The following is a 23,655-nucleotide window of genomic DNA, read 5'->3' as shown; positions in this document are numbered from 1 at the left end:
TGAGAACTTCACCCACACATGTCAGGGTTGAGAAGAAAAACTGCTTGAATAAACATCGAAACAAAAGCATTGAATACCGTTGCTGCTATGAAGCAAATTCGTTGAGCGATGCTCACCCTGTCGCGCTAACATCTGGAGCATGAATCAGAAATCTTGTTGGGCTCCCGTTGGTAAACTCGGAAAAAAGTATCTCCCTTCGGATGAATTATATATCTTCTCGTGATCATCTATTCCCCTGTCAGAAAGAGGCTCTTCCCCAGAGTCAGCACCGGAAGGAATAGGCTATGCGTGAGTATGGAAATCTCCGAGGCAAGAGAAAACTGCAGACTAGTGTCACGCCTCGATTGTTCCGTCATACGTTGATTTCACCTTGGAACAGAAATACTCATAAGGGAGACCCTCGATTGCACCCTTGTCCCCCTCTCCCGCCCCCCTGAATACGCCTCTTGGGGTGATCGATGTATTTTGCGAGGGGCGCATCTGAGTCGCGCACGGCTCTCACATGGGAGGTATAGGGCCGACCCCTCCTTCGACATAAGAGTCTCCGAGGCTCCTTAGATGACATTTATTCCTCCTCATCTTACCCTGTCTAATCTGTTTTATTTCTTAAATATATGCAGGGGATTCTCCATTTCTTCGCTTCCCGTCTCACCTCAAACGAATTTCTCAGCTCGGTCCTGGTGAATCACAGCAGCTCCGGGTTGCATCCGGGGATTTTCGGCGGTAATTCACGCTGCTCATGTCAATGGAGCCTTCAATGGGGGGTCTGTGACGTTGCTTCCACAATTAGCTCGTAAATTCTGTATCTCAAGCCTCGACCAGGCTCGAAGTGAGCCTTCGACAAAGCTAATTGAGCCTCTCCTGCTGGATTCCACGGGATCGTTTTATTCATCTCAAAAATCATGGATGACACATGTTCTCGAAGAAGACTAGATATGATGTGTGGAAGGGCTCTCTGATTCCCGCGAAGATTCTTTCACAAATGTTCAGGCTTGCCTCCTGTCACTGGCTGTCTGATTCCACAACGGAACTATAATAATCTCAACTATAAATAAATATGGGAGCAGCACGTCCAGCGCGCTGTATGAGATATTGGCGGACGAAAAAATACTCTAATTTGCAGGATGTTGATCCGAGATATGAAGGCGGAAAGTTTTGACTAGAATGAATTGGCCTACTTGAGTATAACGTCGTAGTGAGATCTTCGGAAAGGACCCTCATCGCAAGCCGCTTGTAAATCACTGCAAGGCGGAGATTCCCCAAACACTCCAGGAAACGTCTGAGATTTCTGCTCCCTCCTGAGAGCCCATAGGTCGGTGAGGAGACCCAATACTCCAATGTGCGAGGCGCGATAGAGTCTCGAAAAAGGCATCTTCGGAAGGCTTCGGTATTTTAGGTGAGAGTATTGAATCTCCCGCGATATTTTCGTCGTACCTTGTACGTGCCCAAGAATATACAGTGCCGATTAGAGCCCTTGGCGGGGCCATATCAAACCGATCTAGCCGTCCAAAGGTTGACCGAGATAGACCATGGACACTTCAGTGTTCCCATAAACCGCCGATACAGCAGGATAGAGTTTTGTGCCCTCAGGAAGTTTCCGGAACGCGACCCCCAAGAACTCGGCGTTTTGTCTCTCGAAGGATAGGGTCTGGTCTTCGCAATCCAAGATGACGCGGATGCGTTCGCCAACCTAGATGGATGCAAGAATCTCTCAGATCGTGTGAGACGGTTATTTCAAGATATCGATGAGATCGAGGCGATTCAGTGTCCGGCTTTATTTCGGAAGTCCCGATGTATCATCTCACCTGATACTTTTGTGGATTGTTGAGATGCGGATAGGTACCGTGGCAGTCACCATTATGGAGCAGCACATTATCAACGAGGTTCCAACCCCATGATTCTGCATTCGAACCCATGAGCGCGACGTATCCCTGACAGTGAACCGGGGCTTCCTAAGAAAAGGATACGCTGAGACTTTGGTCGATAAAGATACCTGCTCTCGGAGTCTCCCGTATGTCTCCGATCGGAAGTTCGAAGAGCTCACCTTCGTCGAAACTCCTATGACAGCCACCGTGCCCAGAGGGCCTTCCCACCAGACCTCCCAGCAGTGGCGACCGCTCCGAAAACCTTGAAATAAGACGAGCCTTTTTAGGGATTTCGCATTCCCCACCTTTCTCGATTTCTTGGTCAGAGATGCTCGGACACGAATTTTTATGTGTATGTCGGCCCCAGGATGCGGTTTTGTGGGAAGAGGGAGAATTATCCGATTACGGTCCTCCTTGGGACCCTCAGCGTACTACAGTCCATACAAAGACTCGAGGGTACGTGCTCCCTTACCTATCTTGCCTTTGGCGGCATCGGTCGATTGTGCTACAGGATTCCGATGAATGGTGAACCCATTCGCTTTGACGTAGACGTTCCGAGAGCATTCTGCAGGGTCCCACGCATGATAGAGACCCCGTAATTTGGCTTTGTACGTTGGGGCATCTGACAGAAGTTCGGATTGCAGGGCGTCGGGGGCGAGTCGCCGCGCGCACTGGAGTCTCCACACTTCACCATTTTCATCGGACAACAGGACGTGGAAGCGACGACACACCAGTGCGCAGTTCCTCAAAGAGTTGAAGTCAAGAAATGTGAATATGTACTCTAGAATCGATCGAGGAAGCGCCGCGAGGCTCGCGGCCCTCGCTGGGGGCGCCATTCCGGGGCTGGCACCGATCTGCGCCCACCCGACGGTGCGACCGGCTCTAGTCCCCTGTTTGTTGTCGAGGAGGGAGTCGCGCTCAACGATCTCGGATTGCGATGAATGCATTTTGTTGACATTAAGACCCGATATACTCGCGACCGTATGGCTGTACCGTTGCACAATGGGATCTCCGTACGGTTGTACGTATGGTGGAGAGATCCAAGAACTTCAAGAATCAGTCAAACCCATCGCAGACCTGTGCAAGAATAACTGATTTATAGGGAGGAGAAGCGAATTCTGTTGATGCGGGAGAATGTGCTGTTACGGATTTCCATCCCAACCGCCCGCTCATTGCAGACGACGAAGAATGCATCGATCAATGTAAACCTTGGGGTGCTCCATAATAGAGTGTGTGAACACCGGGTCGGGTACGAAGTACGATCATCAGACGCCGACTGCAAAAGATCGCTACCCTTGGATCTCGAACGATCTCAGGAGATTCTCTCGGGGCTCATCGCCCGCAGGAAGTCCTAACAGCAGCCCCAGACGTACGAATCCTGTAGCCATTCTTTGTTCGAGAGTTTGATTGAAGTTTCGTCAATGGTTAATGTTGTGAAGGGCATCCTCGTCGAATGCGATGCTGCGATGAAGGAGTTCCTGAATCATCTGGACGAAACCAAAGCTCTCGGACAAACGTTCATTATTCAGGTAGATTCCAAATCGATCCTCGTAGCAGTTCCTGTGTTTGGAAAAGGGCGACTCATTTATTCCCATCACATTCCGGGAGAGCGCGCTCTGATGTTGTTCTCTTTTTTTTTTGTAGGACCTAGATGAAACCCATCTTTTCATAGCCAGTGAAATCATTGATACCCTCCTGAACAAAGTTGATGATCTCATGGAGAGGCTGTCGTTCCCGATCACGGAATGAATTCACTGAGCGCTCGTGTCCAGGGTGTCGATAACTGAAGCCTTCAGTGGGGCTCGGGAGCATGATGGAAGACATACGTGATGATGGTACAGTCGAAGCCTTCGAAGTCATCGAGTCCGAAGACGTTCCTGGCGGAGACAACGGAATGTCGTCGCACATGTACGAGCAGAATAAGAGGCTTCGGCGACATCAATGTCAACAGTGTCCGAGTAACTTTCCTCGACAAACGGAACTCAATACACACAAGTGGCTCGTACACGGCATTTTCTGCTCGCTACTCGTCGAAGAATGTCCCGAGCCGAATTGCGACTTTACCTGTGAATCGAAAGGATTGCTCTTGGAGCATCTGCATTTCACCCACAATGTCGATGTAAAACTGGTTTCCGCCCAGTTCGAGACAGAGAGCGATTTCGATGTTTGGCTGCAGCAGTTTCAGTACGAGAACTCCTCAGATTTCGTTCTTTGCACGACGCAGAGTAATTCCAAATATCGGACTCGTTTGTATACGTGCGTCTTCGAGGCGCAACCGAAACGCTGCGATCCCCATAAGAGCCTGCGCGTTAAACGGCAGTGCGCCGCTCATCTTCTCGTGAAAGTTCCTCGAGTTGACGGTAAGGGCAAAGTTGAAGTATTGGGATCCTCGCACCACAATCATCTGACCGCTCCTCTTCCGCAAAGAGAACTTGTCGAGGACGAGGAAGCCGTCATGATGCCGCAGTCAGCGTCGCTTTCCGAAATGTTTCAAGTGAGTTGAGAAGCCTCAGAATCTCAGCAATCTTTATGTCTCGAGTCCCACGTATCGCTCGCAGCATTCCGAGTGAACCCTTCCCTTGGCTTCCCTCCAGACGGCGCAACAAGTAATCCAGCTGACAGACGAGCTCCGAGTCGATCTCGCTGCTGAAAATCCACCGTCGGATCATCTCGCTCAAGTGGAAATGAAACTTCTTCATCTCAAACAGGTACGATTCTGCTCCGAGCTCTGTTAGGGCAGTGGTGTCATCGCTATCGTCTTTCCTTTTCCGACCGAATATCCTCGGTCCCCATCAGCTCCTGATCAAGAAATGTTCCTTCGCAGATACTGCACACTTATGATCAACCGTCAGCTCTGACAGTGGTTCCCGTTCTCGATGATATACCCCATGTCGCAGAATCGGCCGTGATTATGGATGCCGGTCAAATAGAGATCGACTGCGATGCCGCGCTCAACGAGCAGGAGCAGATCACGATATCTTGAGTCTTGTAAATGTTCGTTCAGTTTTTCAAATAAATTCATCGACGATCGTCCATCGTAGTTTCGAGACTCTTCCAAGTTACACAGTTCTGACGGCGCAGCTCTTCGACAGAGTTGACTCCTCCGACCTCAAAGCTTCACGGATCTGGGCTTCGACCTCCGGAGGGGGCTTCGTAAGTGGAGATCGGGAGACAACCCAGATGTGATGATGGGTTTTTCAATTACCTACTCGGGGGAAAGAATCAGAATCTGAGAGACATCAAGTGGGAGGACTTGAGAGTGATGAGTCACGAGATACATGACAAAGCAGCATCTTGAAGATCGCCTCCGCTGAAGAGCTCGGCTCCGGAAAAGGGCAAGAAGGGTCAACACTCTGAGGAGGAGCTTTCTGTGAGGTCGTAATCGGGAGCAGAGTTGCTTCCCCAATATTTTGAAAAAGATCCTCCCTAGTGGGGAGACCTTAGCACACTGCTCGTCGTGGGAACTGAGCTACACTCTCCCGGGCCGGTGAGAGGTGACTTTACCTCTCGGAGCATCCTGTGTTGAGTGCGGTGTCCCGGGTGCTGGCTTCCTGATCGGCATTCTCAAGCGAGATCGTCTCAATCTAGGCGACTCGGGAATTAAATCGCAACATTTTTCGTCTTCCGATCGTCAGCCAGCTGAGTCGGCATCAGCTCGGCCCGCATTTATTTTGGTAAAAAAAAACACCATTGGGTCTGACAACAGTAGGCGGATCGTCCAAGAAGCTCCGTCGATCGCCATCGTCAGCTCTCTCTCATATCGATTCGCTACATCATCACTTGATAATAACGCAATGGATACCTCTTATGATAATGACGAATTTATGGGCAAGAAGGGATCCCAACCGAACAACAAGCTAGAAACAATGTCGAGTGCTGACTCCAAGACGTAGGAGGATTGAGAGTGTAAGATCTTTATCTTATGAACAAAAGAAATGCTCACCGATGGATTCGACGATGATGATCCATGACTCAGAAGTCGATTCATCGGGGGCAAATGACAAAAGACTTGTAGAGATTGGATGTATCTACATGTAATCGTACTCTCCATGCATCGCTTCGTCATGGATTCTCATATTTGTGTGACCACTATATACACAGTTGAAACATTTTTGCGACGAGTCCAGAACAGACGATCCCGCGGCAGCAGCGATCTGCCACCCCACGAGTTCTGCACCTCTCTCAGAAATTCCTTCGGGAAGATTGCTAGCTCTACGGTACGGTGATCAGACGAAACGGCGGTCTCCGGCGGATGATGCGAATTGTATCCTTCGTTTTTCCAGCAGGTTCTCAACACAACCCCAAAGCTTCACAGGGGAGAATCCCGCAACGAAAATATCCACCTGCTAAATCCTATCTCTTCTGCCTCAGTGACTGTGCAGTCATTTCAGCTTATTTAACTTTGCCCCCTCGGTTCCTCCGCCCCCGACGCTCCAATCCGCCCGATCCACAAGGATTGTTTGCCCGCGACGGGCTCCTCTCCAAAAGTGTTGTATTTCCCCCGGTTTCGTCGTCGCAAAGTACGTATAGAACGTCCATCCTGATGTTAGCCGATTCCTGAATCAGTTTTCGAGAAATTTTCTAATATAGGCCAGCCATAAGGGATATATTCCCATGGGGATAGGCAGCATCGGTGTGTCGAGCTATCACGAAGATGGTAAAGCTTGGAGACCGGTGGAATGCATCTCCCTGAGTCAATGATCCGTAGATATTCCGAGGCTCATATGGTCGCTTATCTATCAGAAGGTCTTCGTGATCGATACGTGTCGGGGGAAATCGTCGAATGTTCTGAGAGATGCGCCTCTTCAATTCAGGATTTCCCCGAAGGCAGAGACAATTGTGTGTGCTTGTTCTATCATATTTTTTGGTATCATTCTGTCGACGGGTTCCCAGAGAGCAGAGACAAAGGTTTCCTTAGAAATGTATTTCCCGTTGAGAAAGCCTCGCTCTTCTGTGTGTATCCATGTCTGATTCTGTCTGTTTCTGATGAACGTATACGTGTGCGCGTGTTGTTGTATTGGTCGATGTCAGTTAATGAAACAACTGCCCAGTCCGCATGGTATTACACTGACGGCTGCTCGTAGCCACTCACACTACTCGTCCTGGCTCTTGTTCCTCTTCAGGGTCGGCTCCTCTTTCAAGTCCGAGTTGTTCAGGCTGAGGCGGTGGTGTGCCCGTTTTTGCGGCGAGGATCCTTCGTCTTCACCTTCGCTTCGATCGTCTTCATCGAGAGGCTCCTCCTCGGCTTCAGTCTGCAACTCCTCGTCCTTCTGATCTCCAGCTCCATCCTGCGTCGTTTCCGCGTCAAGTTCAGGACCGTTGGTGTTGGTGCTCTTGTTCGCCTGCTGTGGGCTGACACGGGCTGATTCCGATCCGGCTTGATTACCGGCATTCATTCTGAGGACAACCCGTTCGACATCCTCATCTTCGTCATCGTCTTCATCGTTGCTTTTCTCTTCTTCGATAGCTGTATCGACGATCCCATTCGTGTTTCGGCACGCATCGTCGTTCCGCTGCTCCTCCTCGTCCTCGTCGTCGTCTTCGAGGGAATTTTCCGTTTCCATCTGGAGACCCGAGTCCTGATCGGCTGTTTCACTCGATTTCTGTTCCGTTCTCGACGTGCCCGTCGACGGTGACAATTTCGATGCTGAACCAGTGGCGGCCTGTCCTGCTGCTACCGCAGCTGCTCGGGGCGGGGATCCCGCCGTGGAAGTTGTGCCTTCCTTCAGTCGTTTCACTGCTTCGATTAACACAAGGTACGCGAACTTAAGCTGATCCGGCGTTTGGATGAGACCGATTCGACTCTTCCGAAGTTCGAGCAAAATTTCCTGCACGTCGATATCCCCATTATCTTTAACAGTGCCATCTTCTAACATTTTCAGGATGACGTCAACTAAACAAAATGTTCCCGACCGACCGATTCCCGCCGAGCAATGAATCACCGGGGGCCCCGTTTCGTTGGAAAGCAGACCCGAACCGCGCACCCGATCGAGAAACTCCAGAAAGTCGTCCGGGTACTGCGGAATGCCGAAATCCGGCCACTCGGTGTATTGGAACTGCACGAGCTCTCGACTGTCGTTTGTTTTGGTGTCGGTCACTTTCATCACTCGTCGGATATAGCTGTCGGTTTCTTCTTCGCTAAGTAGCTGCACATTAAGCTGCAGGTCGGGGATGTCGAGCGGGTCTTCGGCGTCGGGCCAGTACTTATGGCACTTTATCCGCTGCTTCTCTATGATTTTGTTCAACATGACGATCGATGGAACCTTCTGCTCCCAGACCATCAACCAAAAATGTCCTACTGTATCTTCGAGAGGTCCCTGAGTTAGGACGTAGGCTCGCTTCGCTCGTTCATAGGTCACCGTGTTCGCATTGATGTAGTCGATGTCGCCGCGCGTGAGAATTACACGGCTGTGGTCGAATGGTAGGACATCGGTGTAACGGTTGAGCTTACGGTTCTCCGGTTTCCTTGCGGTACGGAAACTGAGGTTTTGCACATCCGACTTACTTCTGAGGGCACAATAAATGCGAGTCCAATCCTGGTTTTGTTCGATTTCGTCGAATTCGGCTTCCATTCCGTTCTCACGCAGAGGCGGCGAGGCGCACCGGCTGATCTTCGCCGACGAAAGGAAGCCCGAAAGCTTCGACAGAGCCTTTCGTCCGAAATCTATAGCCATCAAACTCTCTCTGAATGAGGAGACCACCAACCAACTACGATCAACCAGCCAGCCAAGTACTCAGCCAGGCAGACATGCAACTGTGTGGTACGGAGGTACGGCGCTCCTAGCGGTACGGCAGCTACGGTATCTTCAGCACACGTTCCCGAGGAACAGGAGGAACGCGCGACGGAAGACGGCAAATGATCATTCCAGATGCTAGCGGAGTGAAGTGAGATTGCAGACGGACTCAGCTTTACAATCCCGATAACAATAACAATCCTGATGATGACGACGATGATCTTTGGTGGATACGGGCAGAGTATGCGAATTCCCGTCCCTTTCGCATTTTTTCAAATCAAAGCCGGATTGTAGGGGACAGTGATAGATAATTTCCAGTAGCGCTCGCGATTCCCTACGATTTCTATCACGATACCTTTCGTACTATCCACGTCGACTATCGAGGAAATCGGAGAAAACCTGATAGATCGCGAATCCCCAGATTTTGGAGTGAGCCTTCGAAATAAGGCCTGATTGCTGTAATCGCCGCTATTTTCGGTAGACTCGGGAGTCCCTAAGATCTGTGGGTTCTGTGAACAGAAAACGCCTCCTCTCGCAAGGGGTTCAGGCATCCGGGGGACTCTCCGGCTTCCCGAAAGCGATGATAGCGAGGATCAGGAATTATCGATCACTGAAATCGTCAGATTCCTTCTCGACCACGGAAGTCGAGATCAGTGGCGTTCGAAGAAAGAGAGAAAGCTATGGGGGCTAAGGCTCCTTCCCGATAGATGCCTCGGTGATGCTAGGGTGTAGGAGCGAATTGGCATATTGGACTTCAGCCCCATGTGAAGACCCGAGCCAGGTCACCCCCCCCCACCTGGGAATTCTTGTATCCGCCACTCCACCAACCATGGCGTTTTCGCTCATGAAACCATTCCTAGTAGATGAGAGAGTCGGTTCTGAATCGATCGGGAGGCAGGCATTTCGATCGGGTGCAAGGAATCCTCAGAGCCGAACTAGAGGAGCGCGAAAGGGGAGGGAGTTGCGTCCCTTCTGGAGCCGAAGGCAAGAAGGCTCCATTGGGGTCATCCTCTCTTCAGGTGAGCCGATACCATCTCTACGCCGAAGGGCCCTGGAGGGATACACAAGATATTGCTGAGCGGAGGTTCGGGAGCCGACTCTTGAGTATCTCGAGTCATGTCGCAGCGCTCCCTACGTAACTCTTCTATCCCTCCCAAAGCTATTCTAGCACTGAAGGGTAAGATGCTCCGAGTCGTTTGAGAAAAACATCGGGGAAGCTGATTCGGTTCGTCAGTGAGCTGATATATGCCGATGTGGCCGTAGACTGATGATTGATGAGTAAGCGAGACGCCGACGCCGCGGGGGAAACAGAAGCTGAGGTGTACTCCTCGACGCATCTTTCGAGATCACTTTCTCGGCCCTAGCTCTACAATATCGGATCGAGGACAATTCCGGAGATGCTCGATTTCCCATGACACGTCAGCGAAGGCTCTGACAGAGAATGAATAGAAGCTTCATAGAGTCTCTCCGGAAGAAAATGGAAGGGAGGTGAGTTTCGTCAGCGGAATGAAGGTGTACTACGTTCTTTGCAGGATCGAATCTGGTACCAGGTTCAAACTGCACAACGTGCTCAGGGTAGCGTTCGCAAATGCGTTTCCATTCTTCGCTTTATGAGTAGCTTTTCGAGAGCTAGAGAGGGCTTTGATTCGATATCATGATATACGAAGTCAGATAATAATCGATGAGTGAATTAGTTTTCCCCAGGCCAGTCGGGGAAAGGCCTACTGAGCTCGTGATCAGTAGCGAACAAGGGATACGAGGATTAAGAACCAAAATTAGCACTGATGGAGACAAGGAATAGTCTAAGGATCACTGAAGGATCAGATAAAGTTTTGGACACAATCGGAAAACAACCAATCGTCACAAGAACCTGATATAGTCCCTCAGACCGCAAGATCCGGAAAGGAAGCGAATCGATCCCGGAATCCCTGAATCAGCCGATGAGTATCGACGCAACGAGCGACTTCGTTTGGAGTTCGAATTTGCGCGGCTGAGTCCTCCAAGAGGATGCGCCTCGGAAGCCGGACCATTGCTGAGGAGGAGGAGATCGAGGTAGGACTCACGAATCGGACTCAGGACGGTGAGGAACTCATCCATTCATCATTCAGAGAAATCTTTCAAAGGCTCCGTGGGCGAGGAATCCGCAACGCGCCTAGCGCCGCCCGATGGTGATCTTCCTCATCATTCCGATTTCTTTTATTTACTCTGCGTGAGGAACGGTCAGTCCTTAGCGCGCGAACCAACGTCTCCTCACCACAGTACCCACAGTAGCGAAAGGCGGCAGCGGCGGCGGCGACGACGACGACACAGCGAAAGCAAAACGACACGGGGACCGTCTATATGCTGAGCCGCTGCCAACAGGCTTCCCTTGCGGCGGCAGCACACTCGCGATTGCCTTTCCACACCTTCAGACAGCGTCTCTGAACGCGCTCACGCGGCGCAGGCATTCGCGAACAGGTGGATAACCTGGTAGCCGCTCGAATACTGTAATGAAGTGACTGACAGTCGATCATCGAGTCGTGGTGCACTGTCTTCCGAAGTTCGACAGGAATCCACTCTCGCTCACGAATCCACTGCCGTTGACCGGTTCGTGCATCGGCGAATACGGAAAGAACGGATCCTGTCGGATCGTGGGTGATCTCAGCGAGGATAAGATAGTGTTCTTATCTTCCGTTCGAGTTCGCTATCGAAGTGTTCGAGTGAGAGCTGCGGCCAGTGAGCGGGAAAGTGAGCGAGCAGGCGAATAGGATCACGGAGAGGAATCGAAAGGGTGAGCTGCGAGGCGGTCATCTCGAGTCTCCTCCACAAAGAACGGGATAGCCACCGATGTCAACGCTTCGCTGACAATCTAAGGTATGTACGCTGTGTATCAAGCTTTCAGAAAACACTCCTTTCGCATGCGGGACGTGTTTACGCTTGAACCTCCGTAGCTCGGTACAATTTCCACGGGAAGAACCCGAGTGATATTCTGTGAGAAGCGGTCTGACGCCAGCGGAGTTGAATTGGTCAGCCGCTTGGAAGGCTGCCTCACCGGTGCTGGGGCTCTTCTCTCGTGGCAGGACTTCTTTTCGTTCTCGTATTCGCCCATCGGACGGCGAACTTCACTCTCTCCATGGCAGCAGCCATGGAAGCGAAGAAGGCTGCGCCATCGGAGACTGAGGTCCGGCTCGGCGAAGAGCGAATTCTCGTCAAAATAAGAAACTATCCGCTGACGTTTTTTTCGACGTGCTTGCTCGGAGCGAAATCTCTAGAGGACGCCGGGAGCAATCCCCAGGTCTACTGTCCCACTGTCTCTCAGTAGATGCGAAGGGGAAATCCCGAAGTAATTTTTAACGAGTGCTCCGTCATTTTCAATGATCCATCGAATTGAAGAGCTTTTCTGCTGCTGAATCTCTAGGAGTCGAGATTGAACTGCTGCCGTCGCGAGTATGGCTCTATCGATCGCCGGCCAACACGACAGCCGTGCTGGACCACTATTCGCCCGTACACAGGCGGAGTCGCTCGATTAGTGCCTTGAATGTTCCATCGGATTGAATATTTTAGAAAATATATTCTCGGCTCGAGCTAGTGGGTTTGCGCATGCTCATATGCGAGAGACAGCTTCCGCCGACCGGGCTATGCTCCCGTGTCTCTACATAGACCGTGTGACAGCCGTAGTCAGAATCAGAGCTTTCCAAATTTTTCGCTCGAAGATCTCTCCGATATGCGATGTCCCTTATCGAGCGTGGCTGCGGGATCGCTGGACTCGACGTTTTGGCCTTCCAAAACGCGACTCGAATTATTGTCCGAATGCTTTGGCCGTAATCTTCTCTGGGAGCTCTCGAGGTTTGGTCTGCTCGTTTGTTTAGAATTTTTTTTACTGGTCTCAGGATCCCATAATCTTTTTGGGCTACGCAGGGAGCAACCGCCAGAAACGAGTGGCTTAAATTCCGTGGACCGAATATTCCATTAGTACCGTGAATGACTGACGTAGGTCTCGAGTTGCTCGAATGGACGGCTTAGTCATCCGCCTGATCGCGGAATTCCGAAGGGGTCACGGGAGGAACCCCTCTCACCGCGGCACCAAAAATTCATTATCGATTCCGATGGTCGTGCTAATTGATCTCGCTTCAGCCTGGTCCGAGAGCCTCCGAGGGCAAAGATTTCGAAACAATTGACTGAGCTCCATTGAATTGGATGTCGTGGACTATCAATGAGAGCAATTCACCGCCTTGAAGTATCGGGACATTGATCGGAGGCTGATTCGTCACACTATTTTTCCTGATATCTCATCGCAGCCGGGAATACCCCGTGGAGTGAAGCTCTGCTCCACGCTTCCTGATGGAGTACTCCCAGTCGGATGCCGCATAATGCAGCGTGGCCTAGGTTCCAGTATTCTCATACAATCAAGTGATCATGGTCGCATAATTTCTACTCCTCGAAGAGGGGGAGGCACAGCGCATCAGCTACCGGATGAAGCCATATCGGATTACATTCTTGAGCCGGGAGGAGAGCGCTTTTCGGAGCTAAAGTTTCGATTAACGGGATGGTTTTGCCATAAACTTCCAGACAATCATGGGCCAACGGGTTTCCCGAAACGACTTCGAATGGACTTACACAGACGAGCCGCACGCGACCCGGCGAAAGGAAATCCTCAAGAAGTACCCTGAGATCAAAAAATTGATGCATCACGATGCCCGTTTCAAATGGATAGTTTCCGGCCTCGTACTCATCCAAGTGTTGATGTGTGTTCTGCTGGCGAATGCGAGCTGGCAGACATGCCTCCTGCTCGGCTATCTGTTCGGAGGTGAGACTGCAAAACCATGACCCAAGTCGAATTTCAGAACTGACACGGCACCTTGGTTATTTCCTCTGTGATTTACTTGCGGCGAGGTATCAATTCCGGCTCGGACCAGTCTCGGGGATCGTCCGCTGACTAAAGGATTGTTTGTTATCTTCTCAGGAGTCATAAACCATGCGCTAATGTTGGCAGTCCACGAGACAGCTCATAATCAGGCCTTCGGACAGACATCAGCGTTGCCCAATCGATTGTTCGGGATGTTCGCCAACCTACCAATCGGTATTCCAATGTCGATTTCGTTCCGGAAATATCATTTAGAACATCACAGGTACCAGGGAGACGAACGGCTCGACACCGACATCCCCACGGAGATCGAGGCGAGACTTTTCAACCGGACCTTCAGCAAAGCGATCTGGATTTGCTTCCAGAGCTGTTTCTATGCGATTCGACCTCTCGTAGTGTATCCGAAGTCGCCCTCGTATTTGGAGTACATCAACCTCTGTGTTCAGCTCGTGTTCGATTTGCTCATATTCCATTTCTGTGGTGGGAAGGTCCTCTTCATCTACATTATCTTGGGCTCGCTGTTGGCCATGGGACCCCATCCCGTCGCCGGGCATTTCATTTCCGAGCATTACATGTTCCTCAAAGGACACGAGACCTACTCCTACTATGGGCCATTGAACTACGTGACGTTCAATGTCGGCTATCACATGGAGCACCACGATTTTCCCAGCGTTCCGTTCAGCCGGCTGCCCGAAGTGAGGCGTATCGCTCCCGAATATTACGATACTCTGCCGCACCACATGTCCTGGACGAAAGTCATCTGGGATTTCATCACAGATCCGGAAATCGGACCGTACGCGAGAGTCAAGAGGAGGCATCTGAAGAAACAGGACAAGAACTGCAACGGAGACGCGTGTTTGAACGAACAGCTGGTGTATGCATCCAAGATAACTAGTTGAGACTGGATATGCGCGGACGTCAAGACACCTCCTTGTGCGTCCTCTGTACCCTTTCAGAGAGAATCTCTCATTTCGCGAGGGAAAATGATGTAGGGATGACATCGCAGAAATGACGAAATGTACTCGATAGTAGAGAAGATGAATTATGCTTGTGATAGGCTCAGCGTGCTCCTCGGCGCCTCCCACATTGCCGAATCCTCGAGGGGGAAGATGCACGACCACTCGATGAATCTCGTGGAGCGAGTTTCTCATCTCGCCGCACCTATCTCATGACCTGTGACTGCGTTTGAGGTAAATTCCTGCTTGGCGTCGAAGTTTCCCGAGTTGAAGTATCTGGAATGTGTATGACTCTGGCAATCTCTGGTTTGGAAACCGGGTCTGCTCGCCGTTCCGTAGTGCCTCCAGAGAAACGTGATGGTGATTATTCGGGAGGACTCCGATTCTCTCAACTTCACACAAAAGAAAGAACGTGAACATTCTGAATTCGACGCAGATCACGTAGCCGAGCATCTTCCGTAAAATTGAGATTGACAGTCCCGTCCCGATACTGCAGACGTGGTTCGGAAATCTGTTCGATACAAAGGTACACACAGATTAGTCTGGAAGAACCCATGTCACATACCGGATAGATTATTTTCAGGAGGGTACATGACTATTCTTTTTGCGTGCGAGCTCGGAACGGATGTCTTGGCATGATCGCCATGGCCGCTCTGAAATCTATGGTCACAATTCTATGGGCGGAGAACCATAATGAGTGGTCTCTGGGTATTGTACATGGAGACTGGCGGATTGTTAACTAGGAGCATTATGCGCGTACGAGGATATCGATTGAATGATATATAAAAGTTTCTTCACTCCCAGAAGAGGTGTTTTCTCTCCATCGACATCACAAGTTCAGGCCGTGAGCGCTGAATTTTTGTAACTGCTCTTTTCCTTTCAGAAGAAGTCCCGGGGAAGGCGACCGGTGGAAATGCATAGAGTAGAGCCGAGTTTGTCGAGGGCTGGGTCCTTGCTTTATTTTCTTTCTCGAGAATATTCCTCATTCACGTTTATAAGCTTGCTCAATATACGGAGCCCTTCTAAGCGCACCGCTCCTGTCGAAAGGTTCATCAGCACAATGTATCTCAGCTCTGGCTTGTGAATTTTTCTTTTAATAAAAGGATGGGGCTCCCCGGGAAAGTATTCGTATGCAGACCGGCTTTTCGAGTGCGCGCAGTTGGCGTTCCTTATGATCACCGCGCCGTCCCGGTCGGTTTCAATGGCGGGAATCGTTCGATATCCTGGCGGTGACTCCTTGCGACAGCCGAGAGGCTCACGACACAGATTTCCATTCTTCGCTTCTGCCTTTCGTATTCTTATCCTGAAACCTGTAATCGATATGAAATGAAACTCCCAAGACCGAAGTCGGCGTAGGGGCGACAAGTATAATACATACAGAAGTCGAGACATTCAGTGCGGTTTACTTGCCAATTTATCGGGAGACGCGGCTTTAAAAACTCTTCCTTTGCAGTCTATTCGCCGCCGAGAAAGCGGGGACGGCCGCGGAAATCAGGTCCTTACACTGGAAGATTCGCCTGCATCTACGATGGATGCAACTACAGAGCCAAATGGAGAAGTCATCTAGAGATTCATACCCGAACGCACACAGGTACGATCAGGATATCAAATGTTTGCTCCCCCGCGAAGTTTCCCGACCATAAAACAGGATGAATCGTTCCTATGGGGTGTTTGGTTGAAAGGAAGTTTGGGGCAAGTGCCGGGCTCAATGATCTTCGTGCTACCCCCGCGAATACTTGCCACAGAGACTCTTCGATTCCCAGGAGAGAAGCCATTCGAGTGCCTTATGTGCGGTAGAGGGTTCTCACAGAAAGGACCCTTGTCAAGACATAGGTGCGGCGCAGAAGTTAGGCGGCGGGGACGGCCCCCGAAGGTTTACCCTTCCCCGCTCATGTTGTGTCCTGCGTCGATTCCGCCCATCGAGTATGGAATATCTGTGATTGGTAAGCGGGATATCCGAGTCCAAGCGGGTTTGACGAAATCGGGCGATCGGCTGCGAACTCCCGACCCATGGGGAAACATTCACCTCTGACTCTCGATTCCGCTTCAGAAATCGCAGAGCCTCATGATGACACAGAGATGAATGTGTATGTGATAGACGAATCTACCCCGAACCTCACGCAACCTAGATCCACTTAAGTCATTCGACCGCGACGACCTCTTCAAGGGTAGAGCTGAGGTCTCCCGGGATCTCGAGGTGGCCATCTTAGAAGCATACCAAAGACATGTGCAAATGTAACTCGAATGTGAATTGAGGCTCCACTTCAAGTGCTTTTGTGGGCATCGAGCCGGTGGTCAGAGTGGAGGATATAACCGGCGGAGGATATCCGGAATCCGAACCGACGGAATCCGAAAAACGAGCTCCGCATTCCAGACTGGTTTCTGGGACCTCGTCGCTACTCCCGCGCAAATTTATGCATGCGCCCACCGAGTCCACCAATATACCGATGTTTTTCAAACATCTATTACGAGTACCTTAAATGTCTTGATAGGTCTCGGCATCTCGGAGATTTTGCTCTCAAGTGCGAAACGTTCGAGTTGCGGAGCTCTCCTTAAGAAGAGGTCCGGACATTTCAGTGTTCCCTCTGCGCTCGATGGAAGAGGCTTCCATGTTTCGATTGATCGAGCGTGAAGTCATCGAGCCTGATTGTTTTCTTTCTGTATTGTTATCCTGATGAGAACGATTATTAAAGGTGGCTGCTCAGCTGGATATGCTGATGTTGACCGAACCTCTTGTTGCAGTCGAACTGATAGAATATATGTATATCCTGAGAGATCTTCGAGAGATCCAGGAGAACAGGCGTTCGATAGAAAATCTGATATCTATGTATTTCTCCATTCTTGACATCCTGTGGGGCTACCTCGCCGGTGTGGCGCATTATAGCACAAGGGAACCCATGTTCGGAAACCCAAGTTTTTGATGTAGGAGCTCGATTCGATGTGAAATAAAAGATAAATTGTTCTTTCGACCTGCGAGCAATACTTTACGATCAGCCATCATTCGGGCAAGGGCCATGCATTTACCGCGCCCGATTGGTGGCTTACCCTGCACACCTATCTCTGCAAATAGAGCAGAGATAAGAGGTTCTGGTTGTTTAGGGTTATCAATCAGAGAGTACGCTGTGGATCACTCGGAACAAGTTCACGACAACGTCTCACTCCCCCTCCCACTGAGGAATCCCAACCCTCCAAAACTCGCGGTCAGGTTCTCCTGCAATTGAAGCTAATTGTAAGAAGAGACGCGTTGAGCCAAGTACTCGCTTTGCGAATTGAGCCTGCCTCGTCCCAATGCTGATGAGATTTCTTCACAATTGAATACCTGACTTTGGCGGCGTTCGCATCATTTTCGAGAGGAAACTGAGGACTCGATACGTCGTCCTCACAAACTCTGCACGACTGATTTATTGTTGTGACAGCTCTCCAAGCGGTTCGACAGGGAGAGGGCAAATGGAGCGTTGAAATTCGACCGCGATTATTTACATGACTGGAATTCTCACAAGATAACTTTCGATATAATTTACAGTCCACCCAAGCTGAGTTCTGAAGGGAGTCAGCTTGCGCCTTCTTTCTCTTGGTATGCTGATGTGCGTTATGCGACTTCTAGGGGACGAGCAGTCTTGCTGCTCGACGCGTCACGTAGCCGTTGGCGAATTTGACCGTGTACGTTCTGACGACTCCGTCGCGGCCGATGTTCTGCTCTAGGACTCTGACGAGCTGCCAGCCGATCCGTGGCCGGTTGTCTTCCTCCAAAAGACAGACGTCACCGACGCTTATGACGGGCTTTCCGCCGCGCTCTGTTTCGCTGATGCTCCGGAGTTGAGTAATATACTCGCGACGCCAACGCGTCGCGAGCGCTCTGTAGTACGTGGTGCGGTTGAGGAGATCGGAGCGCAGGCGATTTTTGTTCATCTCGTCGAGCGGGGTGATCGAGCAAAGCGGCGGTCGGAGGGGAGCGCCTCTCAGGAAGTGCGAGGGAGTCAGTGGCGTCGGCTCGTCGGGATCTCCTGAGACGTAGGTGAGCGGACGGTTGTTCACGGTGGCGGCGATCTCAGCGATTATCGTTCGAAGTTCCTCGAACGTGAGTAAACTTCTCCCTAGCGTTCGCTTCAAAGCGCCCTTGACGGTCCCAACCATCCGCTCCCAAAATCCCCCGTGCCATGGAGCGCGCGGGCAGATGAACCTCCATTCCAGTCCGTGCTTCGACAGGAGCTCGCGTATGTCCGGGTGTCTCTTCGAATTGAAAAGGCGCTTGATATCAGCGGCTGCCTTGACGAAGGAGCGTGCGTTGTCCGAGACCAGAGCGGAGCATTCGGGATACAAACTCAGGAACCTGCGGATAGCGAGATGGGTTTGCGCGGTTGTCATCGAGGGCACGAGCTCTAAGTGCACTGCACGAACGGTGGAGCACGTGAAGAGAGCGATGTAATTCTTCTGAGTATCCGAGCCGAGCCGGGTGAGGAATGGACCACAGAAATCCAGACCGCTCGTCTGGAAGGGCACGACAGGACTCAGACGTGACTCCGGGAGAGGCGCCTCGATAACCTTTTGCGTCGGACCGTGTTGTTTGCGACAAATCACGCATTTCCCCAGAATCGACTTGATGCGCTGGCGGCCGCGTGTTATCCAGTAACGACGCCGCAATGCTGCGAGGATCGTGGATACACCCAGATGTGCGTTGACCCTGTGCTCGTCGACTATGAGCAAGGATGCGAGATGTGATTCTCCGGGGATCACGATGGGTGTCTTTTCGTCGTCGGTGAAATGCGGGCTGGCGTAGAGTCGGGTCCTCGCGCGGAGAAGACCGTCTTGATCGATGAACAACTTGAGACCAGCCACCTTGGAGTTCCGAGCGGGGAAGTCGTCGGCCGATGCTGCCTCGAGTTCTCGCGGGAAGTGTTGTCGCTGAGTCCATTTGATGAGATGGTTGAGAGCCTGTTGACGCGAGCAGGATGCGGTGATGGGCGGCAGTTTGCGCATACGTCGTATAGACCTGAAGATCATCTCGGTCGTTCGGACAACCGCTCCCAGCGTGCTGTAGCGCTTGATGTCGACCAAGCATTGGCAATCCGGACGTACGGTGATCGCGGCGCTGGTCATCCGCAATTCGTTGTCGACCGCCGAAAGGGATGGCGTGTCGTCTTGGCCTGGTTGCGAAATGGGTCTTTCAGTCTCCGGGAGAGACAGCCATTCCGGCCCGCGCCACCAAGTGGTGTTTCTGCTGAGTTCTCCAGCCGAGACACCCCTCGTGGCAAGATCAGCTATGTTGAGCGAACCGGGGACATGATGCCATTGATCAGCCGTCGATGAAGCCTGGATCTCGGACACTCGATTGTTCACGAAGGTTTTCCAACGACCGGCTGATGACGCAGTACACCAATAATAGGTTACCATGGAATCGGTGTAGAACGTCACTCGATCAACCGGAACCATGAGCTGGTCAACGATGTAGTTTCGCAATCGAACTGTGAGGAGAGCGGCCATGAGCTCGAGGCGAGGGAGGCTCAGCGGCTGCCGCGGAGCGACACGAGTCTTGGACATGATGATTGAAGTCTTGCACGTTCCATCCGCGAAAAGGGTCTGCATGTAGGCCACAGCAGAGTAGGCGATTGGTGACGCATCCCCGAACAGATGGAGATGACGACCGGTGGGAGGAACGCCGCGAACGCCAATGCAACGTGGGATGCGAACCTTCGAAAGAGCCGGGACCTCTTCTGTCCAGGTCTGCGCATCTGAAGTCAAGTTGCCGCTGAGAGGATCGTCCCATTTGAGATCGGCGGCCCAGAGCGCCCTGAGAAGGAGCTTTCCACGAATGAGGAATGGTGCGAGCCAGCCCAGAGGGTCGTAGATGGAGGCAACCAGCCTCAACACGGACCGTTTGGTTCGAATCCTCGTAGCCCTTGCCCGATCCACGACATGGTCGAGAGCGAACTGGAAGGAGTCTTCCGTTGGATGCCAGGAAATTCCCAAAACTTTGAGGAGTTTTCCCGCATCCAGATTCAACGCAGCTTCCGGAACCCCTCGACGAGTGAGGTGCTCCGCGAGTGGGCGGGAATTCGTCTTCCATTTCGCAAGTTCCATGCCGGCAGAACGCAGATTGTCTTGGATCGTGTCGGCGAAGATCCTCGCGTCAGCAACCGATGGGAAACTTCTCAGAAGGTCGTCGTGATAGAACGATTCCCCCAAGCGCATGGTGGACTCGGGATCGACACGTAAAAAGTGCTCGCGAAGCGTGGCGGCAAGAAGGAAGCCACTAGGGGTAGCTCCCCAGGTGACCTTTTTCATCTGGTAGCAGCGGGGTTGAGTGTCCTCGGGTCCCTGCCACAGAAAGCGAAACAATTGCCTATCAGACTCGCTCACGTTTATGCAGAGATACGCTCGAGCTATGTCCGCGGAAACCGCGACAGCGTGGAGACGAAAGTTCAAGAGAACTCCCACGATGTCCGGGTTGAGGTTGGGGCCAGGGAGCAGATATGAGTTGAGAGATCTGCAGCCACGCGCTGAGGAGGAGCAGTCGAATACAATTCGCCATTTCTCTCCCTTATCCGAAGCGGTAACGACGTTGTGGTGAGGCATAAAGTAGGAGCCTTGGCGTAGCGAAGAGTCCTGCCGGTAGACCTCGGCCGAAAACTTTCCGACTTCCTCCGCGTGTCCCTGCTCCACGAATGACATGACCTCCTGGTGATACCTGCTGTAGGTGACCGGGTGGCTGCGGAGCCCCCTCAGCTTGCTGTTTAGACGATCAAGAGCCTGCTCGAGGTTGTCGCGGAGCTCTTCGACGCCCGGTCTGCGAGGCATGCTGACCGTATATCGTGAGTTCTCATACTTCAGGCTGTCCTTGAACTGACGAGTCGCGCTTAGCTCGTCGGAGCTCAGAGGAGAAGCATCTTCCTTCTCGATGCCGATTGCCTCGAGACTCCATAGTCTCTCGAGCTCCTCGGCGTTGCGCGAAATGCTCGCCACACAACAGTGGACGTTGGCCTGCAGCAGCTCCAGCCGCGGCTCGATCGCCCTTTCGGCTGTTCCACCGATTATCCATCCGAGTATAGATCCGCGGGCGACCAGCTCCCCCTCGAGAGTCTGCTCGATGCCGACATGAGCGATCTTGAAGAATTGATCCCTCCCTATCAACAACGAGACCGATGGCCCGGCTGTGTTCGTAGCGAGCGCGGAGCCAGCCAGACGGTGGGTCGCCGCGAAGCCATCGATGATTTTGCGATCTTTTTCGGAGCACCGAGGCGACGGATCAACCATGAAGTCGTACTCGTATGCGTTGACGTCCACCCGTGCCGAGTCGTGAGTGCTCTGAATGGTACAACCTAAACTGCTTCGAGACGAGGTCGTGATTGGAGGTAAACGTGGTGAGGCCAAGTCGAGCCGAAGATATTGGCTTGAAGTCGGGAAGGAGATGCATGAGTCTCGGCGAAACGAAAGTGAGAGCGCTGCCACTGTCCAGAAAGAGTCGGACTGGAATGCGTTGAGAGCCGTGGACGACGAAAGCGCTTGCCGTGTGGAGGAGAACGGCAGGGATCGATCGCTCGTCGTCGGTGGTCGACACTACAGAAACCGTAGACTTCAAGTCTTCGCAGTGCATGACCGAATAGTGATCGCTCGACTTGCATTTCGTACAATCTTCTCGGGGTCCCTTGCATCTGGTCTTGTCGTCATGACGGAAACGAAAGCATCGATGGCATCGTCTCAACTTGTCGAGAATCTGAAGTCGATCCTTGGGCTCGAGTTTTGCGGTGCATCTCGACGGTCGATGGTTTGGCTGCTTGCAGAAGAAACAGAGACGGCTTCCACTCTGAGAGCTGGTGACAGCAGATACGGTCGAAAATGCGGATCGCGGGTTAGAAGAGGTGTGTTTGCGGAATGGTGCTCTTTGCGTTGAGCTCCGATCCTGATCGCTAGATGTCTGGTTACGCTGGAGTGTCAAGGCCGTCTGCTCTCGATGGCTCGCATATCGGCGTAGGTAGTCGATTAGGCCCTTTATGCTATCGGCAGCCTGATTCGAGAGCGCACTCGAGCTCGATGTCGAGGAAGAGGTCGATGACGTGGCTGGGGTGAGCAGAGCCGCCTTGCTGGACGACTCGGAAAAATCAAAGATCAGGTTCGAAGGAATCGCACCATGGAGAGCCGGCTCGAGAGCGAGAGCGTACTCTGCAAGCGGTGCTCCCAAGGCGTCCATTCTCTGGATCGATGCCTGAACGATGTTGAGGAGACTTCGGAGACCAGCCAGGTCTGAAGACGACTTCACGCGAGGCAGGTTGAAGAGTGTTGCCATGATTTGTTGGCGCTCGATGTTCACTTGACCGAAGGCTTGTTGTAGAAGACTAATGGCTACGTCATAGTTCGTGTCGTTGATCTGCAGGGATTCGATCAAAGCTTTCGCTTCGCCTTTCAGATGTTTTCGGAGAACAACCAGCTTGTCGAGCGGCGTGAGTTTCTTCTTCCGCTCGATCCAGTTTCGGAACTGTGCCATGAACGAGCGATATTGGAGTCGGTCGCCGTCGAATGGCTCCGGTGTGACGTCAGCAGAACTCGGAACACCCGGGCAGGTTGGCAGCGGATCTTCCTCGAGAGCGTTCCGCTCGGTCGGCGCACCAAGATTCGTGGATGCGGCACTCACGTTGCTAGGCCTAACGTCACCGGTCGTCGACGGCAGGCACGCGTTGAGATCGGCAATGCACTGTAGACCGAGAGCGCGATTTTCTTCGTAGCTCTTGGTTTCGCGCTCGAGCTCATCTTCGGACAGATCGGGATGGTCGAGTATTTCGATGTCGAACTCGGATGCCTTGTCGAAATGAGCTTGAGCAACCATGAGCTTGCTGCGTATTCCTCGAGCGTCGGTGTCCGTCTGAGGTTTCTCGAAAGTCTCGGTGGCAAAACTGGCGATTTCGCGCAACCTGTTCACCTCGATCGTGCGGAGACGGCGGATTGTGGCGATGGAGCGAGTCATTGTTTTTCGTACGGATTGCGTCACCTTCTGATCCGGCGGGGCCTCAGCTGCCCGATGTCGCGTCGTCGGTCCGACGGCTGCACCTGACGATTACCGGCCGGCGTGAGGTTTTTTTCCGAAAAATCAGGCATTCGACGACAGGGCACGCGATTGTATCCTGGGCCACGGCACCATGAGATTTCTTCACAATTGAATACCTGACTTTGGCGGCGTTCGCATCATTTTCGAGAGGAAACTGAGGACTCGATACGTCGTCCTCACAAACTCTGCACGACTGATTTATTGTTGTGACAGCTCTCCA

At 52.1% G+C, this 23,655-nt stretch overlaps 4 protein-coding genes and 1 pseudogene across 4 annotated transcripts; 2 read left to right on the top strand and 3 right to left on the bottom strand.

Annotated features, from left to right (window-relative positions):
- Positions 1-1,498: 1,498 nt before the first annotated feature.
- On the bottom strand, positions 1,499-2,701 carry Fsn (F-box synaptic protein). The gene is made up of 4 exons (XM_003747768.1): positions 2,338-2,701; positions 2,045-2,127; positions 1,806-1,952; positions 1,499-1,690 (listed from the first exon to the last, which is right to left on the bottom strand). The coding sequence occupies exons 1-4, from the start codon at positions 2,699-2,701 to the stop codon at positions 1,499-1,501; spliced, it is 786 nt and encodes a 261-aa protein (XP_003747816.1).
- A 550-nt stretch (positions 2,702-3,251) lies between these two features.
- LOC100905111 (uncharacterized) lies at positions 3,252-4,897 on the top strand. Its single transcript, XM_018641172.2, has 4 exons — positions 3,252-3,394; positions 3,510-4,359; positions 4,460-4,573; positions 4,690-4,897. Exons 2-4 carry the CDS (start codon positions 3,676-3,678, stop codon positions 4,846-4,848), a joined length of 957 nt encoding a protein of 318 aa, XP_018496688.1. The 5' UTR covers positions 3,252-3,394; positions 3,510-3,675; the 3' UTR covers positions 4,849-4,897.
- A 2,061-nt stretch (positions 4,898-6,958) lies between these two features.
- On the bottom strand, positions 6,959-8,539 carry LOC100907438 (tyrosine-protein phosphatase non-receptor type 2 pseudogene; annotated as a pseudogene).
- Positions 8,540-11,027: 2,488 nt separating this feature from the next.
- On the top strand, positions 11,028-14,548 carry ifc (delta4-sphingolipid-FADS-like protein ifc). Its single transcript, XM_003747589.2, has 3 exons — positions 11,028-11,452; positions 13,148-13,385; positions 13,542-14,548. The coding sequence occupies exons 2-3, from the start codon at positions 13,154-13,156 to the stop codon at positions 14,339-14,341; spliced, it is 1,032 nt and encodes a 343-aa protein (XP_003747637.1). The 5' UTR covers positions 11,028-11,452; positions 13,148-13,153; the 3' UTR covers positions 14,342-14,548.
- Positions 14,549-17,998: 3,450 nt separating this feature from the next.
- On the bottom strand, positions 17,999-23,354 carry LOC108864838 (uncharacterized). Its single transcript, XM_018641119.1, has 2 exons — positions 21,903-23,354; positions 17,999-21,700 (listed from the first exon to the last, which is right to left on the bottom strand). Exons 1-2 carry the CDS (start codon positions 23,352-23,354, stop codon positions 17,999-18,001), a joined length of 5,154 nt encoding a protein of 1,717 aa, XP_018496635.1.
- Between the last annotated feature and the right edge of the window lie 301 nt (positions 23,355-23,655).

Source organism: Galendromus occidentalis, unplaced genomic scaffold, assembly GCF_000255335.2.
Source record: "Galendromus occidentalis unplaced genomic scaffold, Mocc_1.1 scf7180000077524, whole genome shotgun sequence".
NCBI classification, from domain to species: domain Eukaryota; kingdom Metazoa; phylum Arthropoda; class Arachnida; order Mesostigmata; family Phytoseiidae; genus Galendromus; species Galendromus occidentalis.
This window is presented reverse-complemented; position numbering and strand designations above follow the sequence as displayed.